Source organism: Ambystoma mexicanum, chromosome 3q (assembly GCF_040938575.1).
Source record: "Ambystoma mexicanum isolate Mex_15411 chromosome 3q, UKY_AmexF1_1, whole genome shotgun sequence".
In the NCBI taxonomy this organism is placed as follows: domain Eukaryota; kingdom Metazoa; phylum Chordata; class Amphibia; order Caudata; family Ambystomatidae; genus Ambystoma; species Ambystoma mexicanum.
The window spans coordinates 275,246,507-275,261,422 of NC_090926.1; the positions used below are offsets into that span (position 1 = coordinate 275,246,507).

General features: G+C 45.1%; 1 protein-coding gene across 2 annotated transcripts in view; it reads left to right on the forward strand.

The window, feature by feature from the left end:
* The window catches only part of SMARCC2 (SWI/SNF related BAF chromatin remodeling complex subunit C2), a 2,756,167-nt gene that overhangs the window by 1,002,350 nt on the left and 1,738,901 nt on the right, over positions 1 to 14,916 (forward strand). For both annotated transcript variants that reach the window (XM_069653753.1, XM_069653754.1), the window contains exon 9: positions 5,587 to 5,718. In XM_069653753.1, coding sequence (XP_069509854.1) covers positions 5,587 to 5,718 — 132 coding nt within the window. The remainder of the gene's footprint in view (positions 1 to 5,586; positions 5,719 to 14,916) is intronic.

Below are 14,916 nucleotides of genomic sequence, written 5' to 3' on the forward strand. Positions count from 1 at the left end.
TCAGTAAACAACACAATAGCAACAGCAACTGATGGTTACACATTCCAATCCTGCATCTTTCTCCCCATGTTCTATAGTTTGTGTTCCAAGCTCTGTTCCACACACTCTTACAATAGATAGATGTGAGTGAAACATAATATATAAAGTGCATGCAACTCAAGATGTTACAAAGCCCTTTTCCGCAGGCCCGCGATTAAGATTGGATGTAAATTGGAATTCGTCCTTAAGTGAAGATATTATAGGAGACCTGATAAAAAGATCATCCTCGTCTGGAGATGTGGGTCCGAATGGACTATTTAATTCCATACTGAAAGCAAACATGGATCTGTGGTCCAGGGACCTGATGATTCTTTTTAGTGAAGTCTTGACAAGCTCGACTTCACCGGAGTCTTGGAAGCCAGCTGTATTCATCCCCATCTATAAGAAGGGCAATCAGGTCGATCCTTCCAACTATCGCCTGATCACTCTTTTGGGTGCGGATGGAAAAATCTTTGCAGGCGGGGTAGTTGGGGAATTGGAGGATTGGATGAGGAGGGAAAATATTTTGTTGAATTTACAGATTGGTTTTAGGAGAGGTTTGTTCACATCTTTAAATGATTTGGTGATGTTGATTGTTTATAATAACTCTTGGAAGAAGGGTGGTCCAATATTATATTATATGGGGCCTCAATGAACCGCTCCAAGCCATTCAACACCATCAATAGGGAGAGAATCTGGTCAAAGTTGGATTCTTGGGGTTTGCCCAAGAATTTGTTGGCTATACTAAGTATGCATGATGGTACCACCTTGAGAGTCAGATTAAATGCACAAGGAGATCTGTCTGGTGAAGTACCTACTGAGAGAGGTGTGAGGCAGGTTACATAATTGCCCCCTGCCGCTTCAACCTTTACTTAGCCGCCCTAGCTGAAGCTTTAGCTCCACAATCGCTTGCAAGCCCAAAGTATGGCATACAATCCATTCATTGGATTGCTAATTAATGCCGAAGATATAGTCCTGTAGGACTACACACCAAAAGGGTTGCAGCGCCTTCCCACAGATTTGGCAAAGTATGCAGTGGTTGATGATCTCCAAGTAAATCCGGCCAAATCCAATATTGTTATCTTCAAACGACCCTGGAAGATCTCTCCAAGTTTCAAGTTGTCGCTCCTTGAACAAACAGTGGCATTAGTAAAAATAGTCATCTATTTAGGCTTTGGGTTGCGTCCCGCTCAAACGATGAATCATCTGGAATCAGATATGGAATTTAAACTGGTTCCGCTGGTGGCCCAAATGAGGAAACTGTATAACACCTTTTGTAAATTTTCTTTGTGTCTTCTACAAAACAAAGGTTATTCCATCTCTGATATATTGCTTAGACACCCTACCATATTCTCAAACACTTGATTGGAATAGGATTGAGGGAGAGATCTGCAAAATGGTTTTGTGTCTTCCTTCGAGTCTCCCGATGGTTAGCTTGAGATATGAACTGGGATTGTTATCGTTAAAAATGTACATGGATTGGAAAAACATCACACTATATAGATGTATAGTGACAGCACAAGTTGACTCTGTATGAGGATATGTTTTTTAATTAAAAAGGGGCACCTTAGTTCTGTCTTTGTTCAGCTGAATAAATATGTTTGTAAGATCTTGCAACTTTGTGATCGCTCAGTAAATGACTTAATTGAAAATCCAGTGGGTGTTAAATTGGTTATCTCACAAATGGACTGGATTCAAACCATAACACAAATGCGTGGATTTACTTTTTTTTAGATCTCTGTCGATCTATGACATACTGAGAGGCCTTTTGGCTAACTATTTGACACGCTTTCCAAACTCTACTATGAGATCAGAGTTCTTAAGAGTTTGTCCGAATTTGATGATTACAGTGTAAATCTAGTCGATTTGTGATACGTCCTTGTCTACTTTGTGTTCTCTTTGCAATTGGATAGTAGTTCAATCTTTATACCATTGGCTGATTGCTTGTAGGGGCACTGGGGAGCTTTGTGTTTGTTTGCTGGGAAGGTATGTGGCAAACTGGATTGGCTGTCATCCTTTTCATTTTGAGAAAGATTGATAGCTGGCCAGGAAATTAGCCTGACTATTGAATTTCTGAAAGTTTTACGAGTTTTAGGGTTTATACGTAAAAAATAATGTATTTTAGTTGGTTATGCTCTGCTTATGTAATGGATTGTTTTATGCAGTTTTAATGTTTTGTATGTTTGAAAAGTTGCATGTTCGACTATATCACAAGCGGTAGACATCACTCTGTATCCTCCTTAATTTCATTGCGTGCAAGCTGTTCTCCTTGCTTTAACGTGCATCAGTTCGAAATGGTTTCCATCTTGACAGTGCCTTGTGCATTTTACGAGTCCATAGGTACTCGCATTGAACCAAATTCTGTTTTTACTCCTCATAAGTAACAGAAGCAGCACCTGACTTTCTACATTACAAGTTCAAAGGCAGGCAGAGGCCTTGCTAGGGGGGACTGAGGGGGCTATAGCTCTGGGTCTTTTGGTCGTAGCCCCCGATAGCAGCACAGGGTCTACAACCAAAAGGCTAGCTAGCCTTTCACTCCTCCCCTTGCACTTCTCATTCTCGCACTTGTATGATCTGAATGACACAAGGCCTAGTAAGATTGTTTGTCTTTTCCTCCCTCTGTCTTCCCTCCCTTATCTTGTCGCGCCTAGAAACACTTGTGTACAGGCGCTTTATAAATTACTTGTATCATATAATAGTCCCAACAGTCCCGACATAAGCTTAGCCCCATATCTTTTCCAGACCTAGCAAAACCCCTGAAGGCAGGCATAATTTATAATGTGAGATCTTGTTTCACTTGTGCTTTTTTCTACTGATGCTTTTCTTTTAAAGTCCCGTTTGCTGCCATTTTGTTTTTGGACCATTCATCTGTTTAGAGAAACCACGAAGCAGGCCCAAAATGGCCATTGTGATTTCATGTGCTCACTCTTAGCCCAACTCTGCACATTCTGTTGTGGTTTGGACTGGTTTAGGATGGTGGCTAGCCCGATACAGGCCAATGCCCATAATATGCTTGTGGATTTGGGTGTCTTTAGGGCCAGCTTGATTGGCGGGCTTTAAAACCTTTGTTATAAATACCTGTGTGTATGATTGAAGGGCTGGGTTAGGCAAGCCACTGGTTGATTGTTATATAGGGGATATGGTGATTGTTCCTCAATTCTCTTGGGATTTTGGTAGGTTGTTTAGCTGCCTGTTGGTGAAATGTTACCTTAAAACCATACTGCTGTGATTTTTGGATGCGGTTTGGCCATACTGTTTTTTTTCCCTACCTTAGCTGTGTTTTTGGAGAGTGCCACCTTATTTACCTCTAGGCATTGGGCTGGTTGGTTGTTGAGATACTTGCCCTTATATTTCCCTGTGGTGATGAGTTTTTTTAAAGATCTCCTTCACCCGTGTTTTGCAGTAGACTTCTTTATGCTGGAATCCTGTTGTGCTTCTCTTCTTCACGGGCATACTTAGTCTCTATACTGCGACTGGAGCTCTGTCAGATGGTCCTCTCTGACGTCCCCTGGAGTAGGTTGCTGCTCCCTTTGCACATCTGGGGTAGAACTCACAGATCTGACATTTCCCCATAGCTGCAGCTCAGTCTACAGGCTTTGCCCCCTTATATCTTCTAGGAAACGTGCCCCACCTGGGAAAGATCTACTTGAATTACTTTTAAAGATATTTACCTGAAAACTAGCATTATTCCTGTGTTCTCCCAAGGTCTCTGTAGTTTCCTACAAAGGACTGAAATTATAGCCTGCACTCCTCATATTATTTGCATTTGTAAGTCTTGGGGTTACACTCCTTTCTACTGAAAGTGCTACAAGGTACATTGTATAAATGTTGGTTAGTAGTTTATCTGTTTTCTAGAAGTGTAATAAAATGTTATGGATCTGGTTCTATGGGCCTTAGCCCTTAAATGTGGCGGTAACACTATTACTGCCGCATTTAAGGGTTGGCCCAATCATGAGTCGGGCAGTAAAGAGTTTTACCTCCAGCTTTTTGCTGTTGGTAAACATTTCCTCTTACCACCCGTTTCTGGCACTATTACCGCCGGTGTAATTACTGCCAGCAGTAATAGCGCCCCAACCCCATTGGATTGGATCCAAAGGGAATTTACTGCTGTACCCCTACTCATGATCCAGCACTAATAGCGCCGGACCGGGTAGTGGTAATGCTATTTGTGCTTGCGGTATCCCAGCAGTATTACCGGCAGGATGCCTCCAGACTTCTGATGAGGCCCTTTGAATCTAATGTAAACCTAACTTTTGGTGGCCCTCTGGGCTTTGCTGTTAAAGTATTTAACCCCTGTCCCCGTAGGTGATATATACATTTATAGCGTGCAAGAAGCCTGGGAGTTATTGTGATGTTCCTTCTTAGCCTTAGTATTAGAAGTGGGTAGGTTATTCAGACTATTTCTGTTTTTGTACATGTGCTGTGTTGATACTATGTGTTATATTTTACCAAAGTACTTATTTTAACAGTCACACCAGAAGCTCCAACAAACCGACAGAATTTTCTAACCCACTTCTCCTTCCTGCTCCTCCGACATAACCAACGCCACTACTCCAGACCTTGCGCTAGCAACACTACACACAAACAAACCAAGAAACAATACTATGTTCACACCCACCATCTCTGAGATGCTGGAAGCACACCTAGAGGCAACCACCCACATAATCCATAAATCGTCAACTACGCAACTACACACCAAGACACCAGATAGCCTTACAGCTACGGCCACCCATGACTCTGGACCCCTTATGGACACTATCTAACCAGTGTGCAACACATATTAACACCTACACATACACTAGCACACACCGGAGGCACTGACCCATACGGTCACAACGCACAGGACCTTCTGCATCAACTCCCACACACAAAACAGACGCCAGTTCCTCCTGGTTCTGAGCCTATACTCTAATCCTATCCTCACTAACCTCCCCACCCCCCATTTCTTCCAGAACCACGTAAGCGCCTGGAGACTGCCCCTGGATGGTAGCAGTGCACAGTATAAATCAAAATAACATAGCTAATTGGGATTCAAATGTCACTTTTTTAAAAGTGTATATTTTTCAGTATATCGGTGTAGTGTGATTTTTTGGAGACAACTGTGGATTAACTGTATTTCACTATCACCACTCTACCCTCCTTGGGTTAAACCCGACTGCTGAGCCACAGCTACCCCATGTACAAGTCTAGTCTGTCTGTTGGTTTGAACCCGGTTTTACCATTCCCTTCGTTTTTTTGACACAAAATACCTCCACTGGGGAGCCCATGTACTCTTCTGGAACTGGGGCTGGTTTTGGCAACTTGTGGCTGCGGATGATGGCTGAAAATGTACTGTAGCCAACACCTCTGGTTCCTCATTCAGTTGTTTCCAGGCCCTCTAGCCCTTCCAAAACAATGCAATAATGTTTGTTGGAGAATCTGCGTTTTTGCACGCACACACTAAGCTATGGGGAAGAAAGAAACCCTGTCCAGTCTATTACCTATCATGCATATTTCACATGCCTGTGATCAGTAAGAGTGCTGCCTTTGTGACCCTGATCGACTTAACATTGTTTTTGTTTAATCTAGGTTCATGCTAAATGGATCCAAGACACTGATGTCTTTAACGAGTGGATGAATGAAGAAGATTATGAGGTGAACGATGAGCGCTGTTCACTCCCTCGTCGGAAGAGAATATCAGCCAAGACTCTGATAGATGAGGTGTGAGCCTTCCTCTACATTTCTTCCTTACAGTGAAATGTCATAGCAAACTGGTAATGGGTGTGGTGGCCAAGATCGGCCCCCTTCCCAAGGGCCCATCGGTATCAGCAGCAAATAATGGGATGAGACACAGACTGGTAAACCAAGCTTCTTGTATTAGATCGCAAATACATAGCATACAGAGACAGTATCAGTGGAGAAGCAGGAAAACACAGAAGGACATGTGTCCCGGCAGTCAGCACACAGAGCTCTCTAGGGACCACCCCTAGAGCGCAGTTTATATAGCATATCATAAGCAATATAAGCAATTACTAATATATTATAGCACTTTCACAACTGAGTGTGTTACTTGGCACGATACTGCAGACATTTGGCAAGAACTATCGACATCTCACTTGTGACCTTGTGATGCAGCCTGGCGGGGACATCGTGTTGTATTATGGATAAGCAGCATTTTCAGAAACCCTACTGGTATCTCCCATATATGGGGCTAAGGCTATACTTGTAGAGAATACACGGAAGAGAAGGTCTGACGTGTCGCCTGCCCTAGGAAGGGTTTGGGCCTGTCCGGGGTGCTGCGTGCAGAGGGAGGTGACATGTAGGGTCTGAGGCCTAACTGTATGGGAGAGCCTAATATAGCATACCATAGCATAGAATTGCATAACATAGCATAATATAGCAAAGCATAACAATCCTCCCACATCAATCCCCCCATTTAGTCGACCCTGAGACAGGGCGTAGACCACAGAGAGCAGGATTGGGGTATAGAATCAATCAAAGATTCTCATGTACACAGGTGACATAGGGACAAGGTGGATAGGCACAGGGATTGGATGCTGCTTCAGAAACCTAGATTGTTCGCTTCTAACGTCCTAATTCAAAATTTCATACAAATCAGTGAGGACATGTCCATTTCCTGGTCATCGGAGGGGTCTGTTGAGGTGTCCTTAAGTAGAGGGGCCTCTATTGTGAGTGGCAGCAGCCTGGCATTAGCGTGCAAGAGAGACACCTGTTTAGCACAGCATGACAGAAGGCAGCGAATAAGAAACATTATAATTGCAAAGGCGGCAATTATAGCCACAATCATTAAAATACCATGTAGAATTGAAGAACTCAGTAAACCAAAAGTGTTTGAAATCGATGAACGTGATCAGACAGTGTGGAACAAATGCGGTCGGTATCTTGGAAGTTAACATATTGGCATAGCTGCGGTAGAATAATCCAAGGGGCGAGTCATATTGGGACAAGAAGAGTCATTGATCAGGAGCTCATAACACTATTCAGCAAGATTGAATGGGACGCGGATGAAGGGAATCCCCCCACTGGCATACATAAGAGTGTAGGAGCATCGATAGCAATCTGAGGCATTCACTAGGTCAGCGTAGGTCCCAAGAGAAGTTGTGGAAGGTGTTGGTGTCTGGATGTAGAATGGTGGATGTAGGGTGCGTCAGTGCCATGGTAAGGAACAGCAACATGATGTAAATAAATCATATTGAATAATTCAAGAGCAGCGTTATTCTTAGCTTTAGCAGTCCAACCCTATGAAGATCAGAACCTTATGCCCAAAGGTACCAAAGAATGTCAGCCGTTACAGGACCCGGTAGACAGGAGAGACGATGATGCAAAAGTTCAGGGTCCCTGCCAGGATGACGATGGCAGATGTAGAGCTAGAAGAAATCCGCTGCTGCGCTGGGCACAGACAGCTGGCCTCAAAAGGCCTCTTTGGCTGGAGTACTTGTGCACCTACACTCCAGGTGAGCAGCGTTATTGTGGCTACTTGGTTACAAAAACCTTTGAGAGTGATGGGCCACCCACAGGAGACAAGGTTAGCAAAAACCTTTGAGTGCGATGGCCCAAGCATATAAGACAAGAGTAGCAGACCTTTGAGAGCGATCGTTCACCTGCTGATGTCAGGTGAGATGGTGGGCTCACATCGCAAGTTGTACCTTGGGACAGGTAGCAGAACTTCGTTGTTGAGGAGTACTGGATGCTGAGTCACTGGGGTTTTAGCTTCTGGGACCCCAGTGGGCAGCTGAAGAAGGGTCTCTTTCTCCTGTATCCCTGCAGATTGCAGCTTTGCTGTGTCTCTGGGGATGGCGGACGACAGGTTTTCTTTGTCCTTGACCGCTTGCTGATTTCCGTCATCAAGAGGAAGTGCTGTTTTCACACACTGCCTAGCGTGGACCTAAGAGTCATACCGCTACAGCGAACTGCTGGAACTGCAGGATCTGGAAAGGACCTTTCCAGCGAGGATATAGGGATGATATTTTTCGCTGAGGCACTTTCCGGGCCACCCAATCTCCCGGCAATAGTCTGTGGCACAGCGTTTCATAAAAATATATAGTGTACTCGTGAGCCTTACAGCTAATTCCTACTATTGCTGTACAGTGAAACCTCCAAACATTTGTTATAGAAAATATGTCAATTTAATATTTGTTGTTTGTCCAACACATATATATTTCTTCGGATTTATACATTATAAAAAACCAAAATACATACATTCATACAAGTTTAGTGCAAAACGGGGGTTAGTAAAAGTGCTTATTCATACAGTACAATCCATTTTTGGTGTTTGCTACACCAAGTCTCTGCAGGGAGTATGAGATATCAGAAACCAGTTCTTAATAATTTGCTTGAGATGAGGAGTAATTATTTATATTGGTATAATAGATTTTTACAAAATACTCTCATTTTCTAGTCCTTTTTTGTATAACATCATATCTTTCAACTTCCCTATCAGAGTTTATGGAAACTGGACGGCCAGGACAGAAGGAGATGTGTGGGGGTCCTCCAATGATAGGAGAAATGGCGGCACATAAACAGGGGCCTGAGGGTCATGGAGGGTGCTGTCATAAAGTCGAGGGTGGGCCTTGCACTTCACAATGGCCAACTCGGTAGTTAGCAGAATCACAATAAGCAGGGCTTCAACATAGGGTGCATTGAGAATGGGAGTACCTTGTGCAGTTAGGTAACCTCTCTGTTTCTAGAGGGTCCTGTAGTCGTGTGAGATACCAAAAGCGTAGTGTTATTCTGTGTATATAGTGGCTGTGCATTGTGTGGCGATCGTGTGAGCCCTTTTGAGGGCAATGTTTCAGCAACTTGTGCTGATCGTACTGATGGGAGCTGAAAAGCTTCTAATACTTCAGAGGAGGTATACAGACAAAACCTGCTTGTATACTACCTGTTGAATCTCTAAGACAAGACCCATCAACAAAGAGAATGCTGCCTTCCTAGGGGAGGGGAAGATTCTTGAGGTCTGTTCTTGGTGCTGATCCAGCGTCAACCGCTGCAAGGCAGTTGTGCGGGGGACCGTCATCAGGTGCAGGGAGGAGGAAGGCAGGGTTGAGTGGGGCGCATCTGACAACAATGATGTTGGTGGCAGAGAGGAGCAGTTTCTCATTTTTGGTGAGACGTGCAGCAGACAGGTGTGGTGTTTTACCCCTGAGCAGGAGTACTAATACAGAGTGTGGTACTGTTAGGTTTATGTGGGGTGCTAGGGTGATGTCTGCTTTTGTAAGCAGAAGGGCAGTGGCAGATATCGCTCTGAGACATTTGGGAAAGTCAGAGTATACCGGGTCTAACTGAGCTAAAGTAGGCTACAGGGCATTGTAGGTCCCTGTGCTTCTGTGTAAGTACACCTAAGGCATATCCCTCTTTCTCATCCCAGAACAGAGTGAATGATTTAGAGTAATCGGCAAGGGCGAGGGCAGGAGCAATGGTGAAGTCAGTCTTGATTTTGGTGGAGGCTGTGGAAGTGTCAGGAGACCATGTGAGCTTGTCAGGCTGGACGTCATGTAGCATCTTCTGCATAGGTGCTACAGTAGAGGCATAATCGAGGATCCAGGGGTGACAAAAATTGCTCATTCCAAAAAAGGAGTGCAACTGCCTTTTAGTGACGGCATGGGACATTGTATGATCCAGGACACTCGAGAAGGGGCAAGGCGCCTAGCGCTGTGGGAAATTTGTCTTAGCTAGCGAACTGTAGGTAGGCAGATCTGCAATTTTGCTTTGTTTACTTTATGACCTTTTGCTTCCAGGGCAGTGAGGAGCACTGAAGGTGATGCTAACAGTAGGTCATCCATGTATTGGATCATAGTGGAGCCCCCCGGGAAGGTGACATCCTGGAGGTCTTCCTGCCGAATAAGGGAGAAGAGAGATGAGGAGTCAATAAAGCCCATTGGAAGGGACCTGTAGGTGAACTGACGTCCCTTGTAAGTGAATCCAAAGAGATACTGAGAGTCATGGTGGATGGGGACAGAGAAGAAGGCAGAGGCAAGATCAATGCAAGTGAAAAATTGGGCATGCTGCAGAATACAGGAGAGAATGGTCAGGGGGTCTAAGGCTACTGGATGTGAGGGTATTACTGTCTTAATAAGGACAAGCAAATCGTGAGAAAAACTGAATTTGCTTGTGCTCTTTTTCTCAATTGGGAGCACCAGTGTATTGCAATGGCTAGCGGTGTAGTTGAGGGTGCCCTGATCAATGAGGGACGAGATGACAGACTCAATACTTTCCTCTGCTCAAGGGTGTTTCCTTTACTGTGGCACACATGGGAGGGGGAATTCCGGATTGAGAGTGATGCGAACAGGTTTAGGAGAGAGAATGTGGCCTACCTCATTGACATGTGCTGCTTAGAGGGCCACTGGCACTGAATCACTAAGGTGTTGTACCTGTGTCGCTTGTGCGGTGTGAGGAGTACAGAAGGCTCCGGTGAGTGGGCTGTTGGAGGAGAAACAAACATTCAGCTTGCCTAGATTGTGGAACCTCTAGATAAATACCATCAGGAGAACAATAAATGGTACATTACGTCTTGCATAGCAGATCAATACCCAACAGGGCTTAACAGAAAGGCTCGGTGTTCAGTGAGGGCACCAATAGAAACAGACAATTCCTTTGATACCGGTTGTGGAATAGTGGTGCCCGATATCCCAACCGCATTGACAATTTCCTTTGAAACACCAAGATTTGGAAATTCAATCGCTCGCAGCGTGGAGCGCCTGGCACCAGTGTCAATCCAGCAGGTCACCTTTCTCTCTTGAATGTCACATTTGAGATCCGGACCAGACCGGTCTAGTGGGAGCAAAGCAGCAGACAGCATGGCAGGATCCCTCTGGTAATCTTATTGTGGACCATAGGAGATCTGCATGACCTGATATCCCCCGTTAGGAGAAGGAGGAGGCAGAGGGGTGGTGCTGGTGTAGGGTAGCAATTAGAACTGTCCGGAGGAAGTAAATCATTGCGTGGAGTAGTGGGACCATATTGCAGTGGTCTGGAAGGTTTGGTAGGACATTGCTGTATGAGATGGCGCGTCTGCATATCTGCAGAAAGGTTGCCCTGGTAGGTGTTGCTGGGCAGGAAAAAACGGATGTGCAAAAATCTGCTGTTACTGGTGTCCCCGGTGAAAAAGGTGGCAGAGGATTCTGTTGGGCATAGGGCTGGTGTGAGGTACCCAGGCATCCCTTCCCCCAGAAGCAGTCTTTTGTTGGGCATGCTGTACATGCAGAGCCCTGAAGTGGGCACACCCATCTTGCGCCTGGTGTTTAAGTTTGTCATAGAAATGTTGAGCTGCTCTCGCAGTGCTTTTTCAATAGATTCAGCTTTCCATACTACCTGAACACTTTGCATAATGTCAGAAATTTCCGGAAGTTGACCAATCACAAATTGAGACACCAAATGCTGGTTTAGCTTGTTCCCCAGCATTTGTAATCAGAATATTTGGTAAAAACAGTCAGTCGGTCAGTCTAGATAGGTAGTCATAGGGGGATTCAGATTGGTTCTGTTTGCAAGACACGATCTTTGACCAATTTGATTTCACAGGGTATTTCTCTTTGATGAGGGCGGCAAGTGTGGTAATATAAGCAGTAATAGCAGCACCATCAGCCAGTGTGTCAGGCCATTGTAGTGTGCCCATAACTGTTTGTATAGAGTGTCTTTGAGCACAGCTCGTAGGAGTTGTTTAAGGTCCCCAATCGGGGGATCATAACGGGAAATCTCTGTGTTCAAATGTTCCATGAAAGCAGTGGGATTGCCAGGCCATGTGGGGAATTGTTGTGCACTATGGTATAAATCAGTGGTGCTCCGGGGAGTGTGAATTCTCATAGGTTCAGCCTTGGTATTGGCCTGAAGGTAGGTGCGCATAGTCATATGGGTGGTGGCACCAGCGGAGGATGGCGCGGATTCATAGTGTGCAGTGAGGGTGGCTCAGACATGGATGAATATGACAAGTGAATATCTCGCCTAGTAAGTTGTCCTGGCCTGGATTTAACTGTCAGAGTTGGTCAGTGCCTGCAAGTCATCAATTTATTTTAGGCAAATTGAGTCAGACTATGCGACTTGGTGGGGAGCGAGTTCAGAGTGCTGTGTAGTTCGTAGAGGTTGCTGGCTGCGGTGGAAGTGTAGGTGGGACAGGGGGAGGAGATGTCAAGTCGCCTCGAGGAGTGGACAGAGAGGTGGTTGGAAGATGAGGTGGCCGGGGAGGGAGGTGGGTGGTTGTGGCGGGTAGCTCAGCTGCCATGGTAGCTTACTGTGGCGTGAGGGGTCCGTCTGATGCGGAATAGGTTGGTGGGCGGGCCCAGCGGAGAGGCGAGTAAGCTGCTTCTGAAAGGGATTCTTTAATAGTGTTTGCAGAAACACTTGGGTAGAGGCCTGTTTTGGAGTGTGTTTACTGTTTGACCGGCCGGCTTGGAGGGATCCTTGTATTGCTTTAGTTCTCTCTCTAACCTAGCCTTAGAGTTCGTAAGTGATCTAGTCTGACTGTTACGTCATCTGTCTGTAGACACTTTGTACCATGAGAAATAAGCCAACCAATGACCATCAGAAACCTTACACTTTCTTTGTTCCAAAGCCTCGGCAAGACAACAAGGTGATTTGCATGAAACGAGCCCTCCAGTGGCCACTGAAATGCCGTTTGAACCAGAGTAAAAAAAAAATCCACTCATTCATATATTTACAGGTGAATGCCTCATATGTTGAAAACATGAAGAAGGCATTGGTCCTTACTGCAGGTGTTAGTGGTGTTGTGGAAAGCCAGAGCCCAGGGCTAATTCTAGAAAACAAAAGAGCAGGGAGACACAAAGGGAGGTAGGCCTGCAGGTATTGCAGATCAAGAGGGGTGGTGCAAACAACCTCCCGGCTAGTGGTATTTACTGGTGGTGACAGCTTAAACACAAACCGGAGAGGTAGTACACAAGGAGAGACAGGAGCAAGCAAGGATTGATAGACGTTTCCTGAATATAAAGATAAAGTAAGACACAAGTTTGTTTCCAAGTGGAACTGCGTGAGGGTTGCTCAGCAATAACATTTGGCACTTAACTCCCAAATGGCTGAAGTCCATCCGCAGCGCCTTTTTAACAGAAACTAGAACACAGATATAGACCGCAAGGCTCTGAGTGCTGTAGTAGGTAAAGCAATGAAGGGTGGGGGGGGCAATCACAAATATTTAGTTATGCAGGCACTTTTTATGCCAATCAAGGCCTCCCCAGTGCCTGGATGTGAAGCATGTAGGTATTTCTGTTGCACTAAGTTGTCTGTAGCATGGACATGGCGTTAGTGTATAGTAGCAAAATAATCTTGACAGTGCCCACAATAATCAAGAAAATAAACACAAAGTAATTTAATTAACCAAAAAAACAAAATCACAACCCCAAGGTAAAAAGGCACGTCTGGCATATGCCAAGTATATGCGTGGTAATGGGGTACCACAGCAATCCTCTGAGTGGCCAAGTCAAAATAACATGGCGGTGGAGGACAAACACAAGGTGACACCCTCAGCTACCAACAGAATGGCAACCCCAGGAATGCACAGTAATATTACAGCGTAGCACACTGAGAAATAACTTTAAATAGACAACCAGGGGCAAATGTATCGGAAACTAAGTCCAATCCTGGTGCCATGCGACAACACACCTGGACCCCCTAGTCACAAAACGGATCTATGTGGCGGCACTCATTAACCACAGGGGCGCAGTGACTCTGAAATTCACTTAACCTGGAGACAGCAGCATGTCTCTGTAGGTAGAACACCAGAAATACACCATGACACATAGTGGCCCTTTGCCCTAATCACAAGAAAACGCAATGAGGATCTAAACCCTCCTCTTCAACCAGTGTGAGAAGCTAAAGGAACATTAACTGAAACTGTTAAACCTTACCTGACAAAATGACTATCAAAACATCCAATGCAACAAGCGATACAAAACTTAACAGTAGTAGAAACAGAAGCAGTTTTAATCAGAACATGACAGACAACAATGACTTTCGCACAATAGACAAGGTGTTTGCAAGAAAGTCCCTTTAAACTAGAACTACACATAAACTGCATTCTGTAGTTGTGAGCTTGTCTTTATCGATGTTAAATGTTTTCGAGAACATTTGCTAAAACATTGGCTTCAGCAATGTGAGATGTGGAAGCCTGCCAGCGCTTTTTCAAGTCATTCAGGGAGCTGCTCTGATACAGGGAAGAAGGGGTTGTGGGCTATCAGTGCCCCAGGGGCCTGCACTGCTACAATATGGGACACCAATCTGTTTGTCTATTTGACTGCCAAAAACTATACACTGACTTGGAATCCTGAAGATTTCTCCGAAAATGGCAAAAAACAAAAAAATGTACACATGGGATAGCCTGCGGCACTAATACGTGGGGACTCACTTTGAGTCTCTACATTTAAGCCAGCAAACCGTGCATAGAAGCAAAACAGACAGACCGTAGACAGACATGCTGAATGCTACCGGCAGAGCTGAAAATATCTGTGGCACAGTTATCTACTCTATTACCGACAAATACAAAACATACCAGGAGGTATAGGGAGCGTGAGAGCGAATACATGACATGGCAAAACATGACAGAACATAAGCTCGGGGTTGTATTTACCGGGCAACTCTGAGGGGAATAGGTTCACAGCCATGGGCAGCGCTGGAGAATCTCTGCAGACCTCTCGAACCACACCACAGATTTGGCAACTTCAGTGTCAACAGGTGTGCCACACTTATAAAGCGCCCTCCGATGATGAGGACCTTGTTCTAATTGCCCATGTGTGGTCGAGGACAGCCTTCAGCAAAACTCCTCTCCAGTCCTGGCCAGAGATCACGGCATCATTCTGTTGTGGCCAAGATCAGGCCTCTTTCCAAGGGCCCCTCTGCATCAGCCTCAGTTTGCAGGAAATACGTCGATGAGGCAGACTGACCGTAAACCTAGCTTCT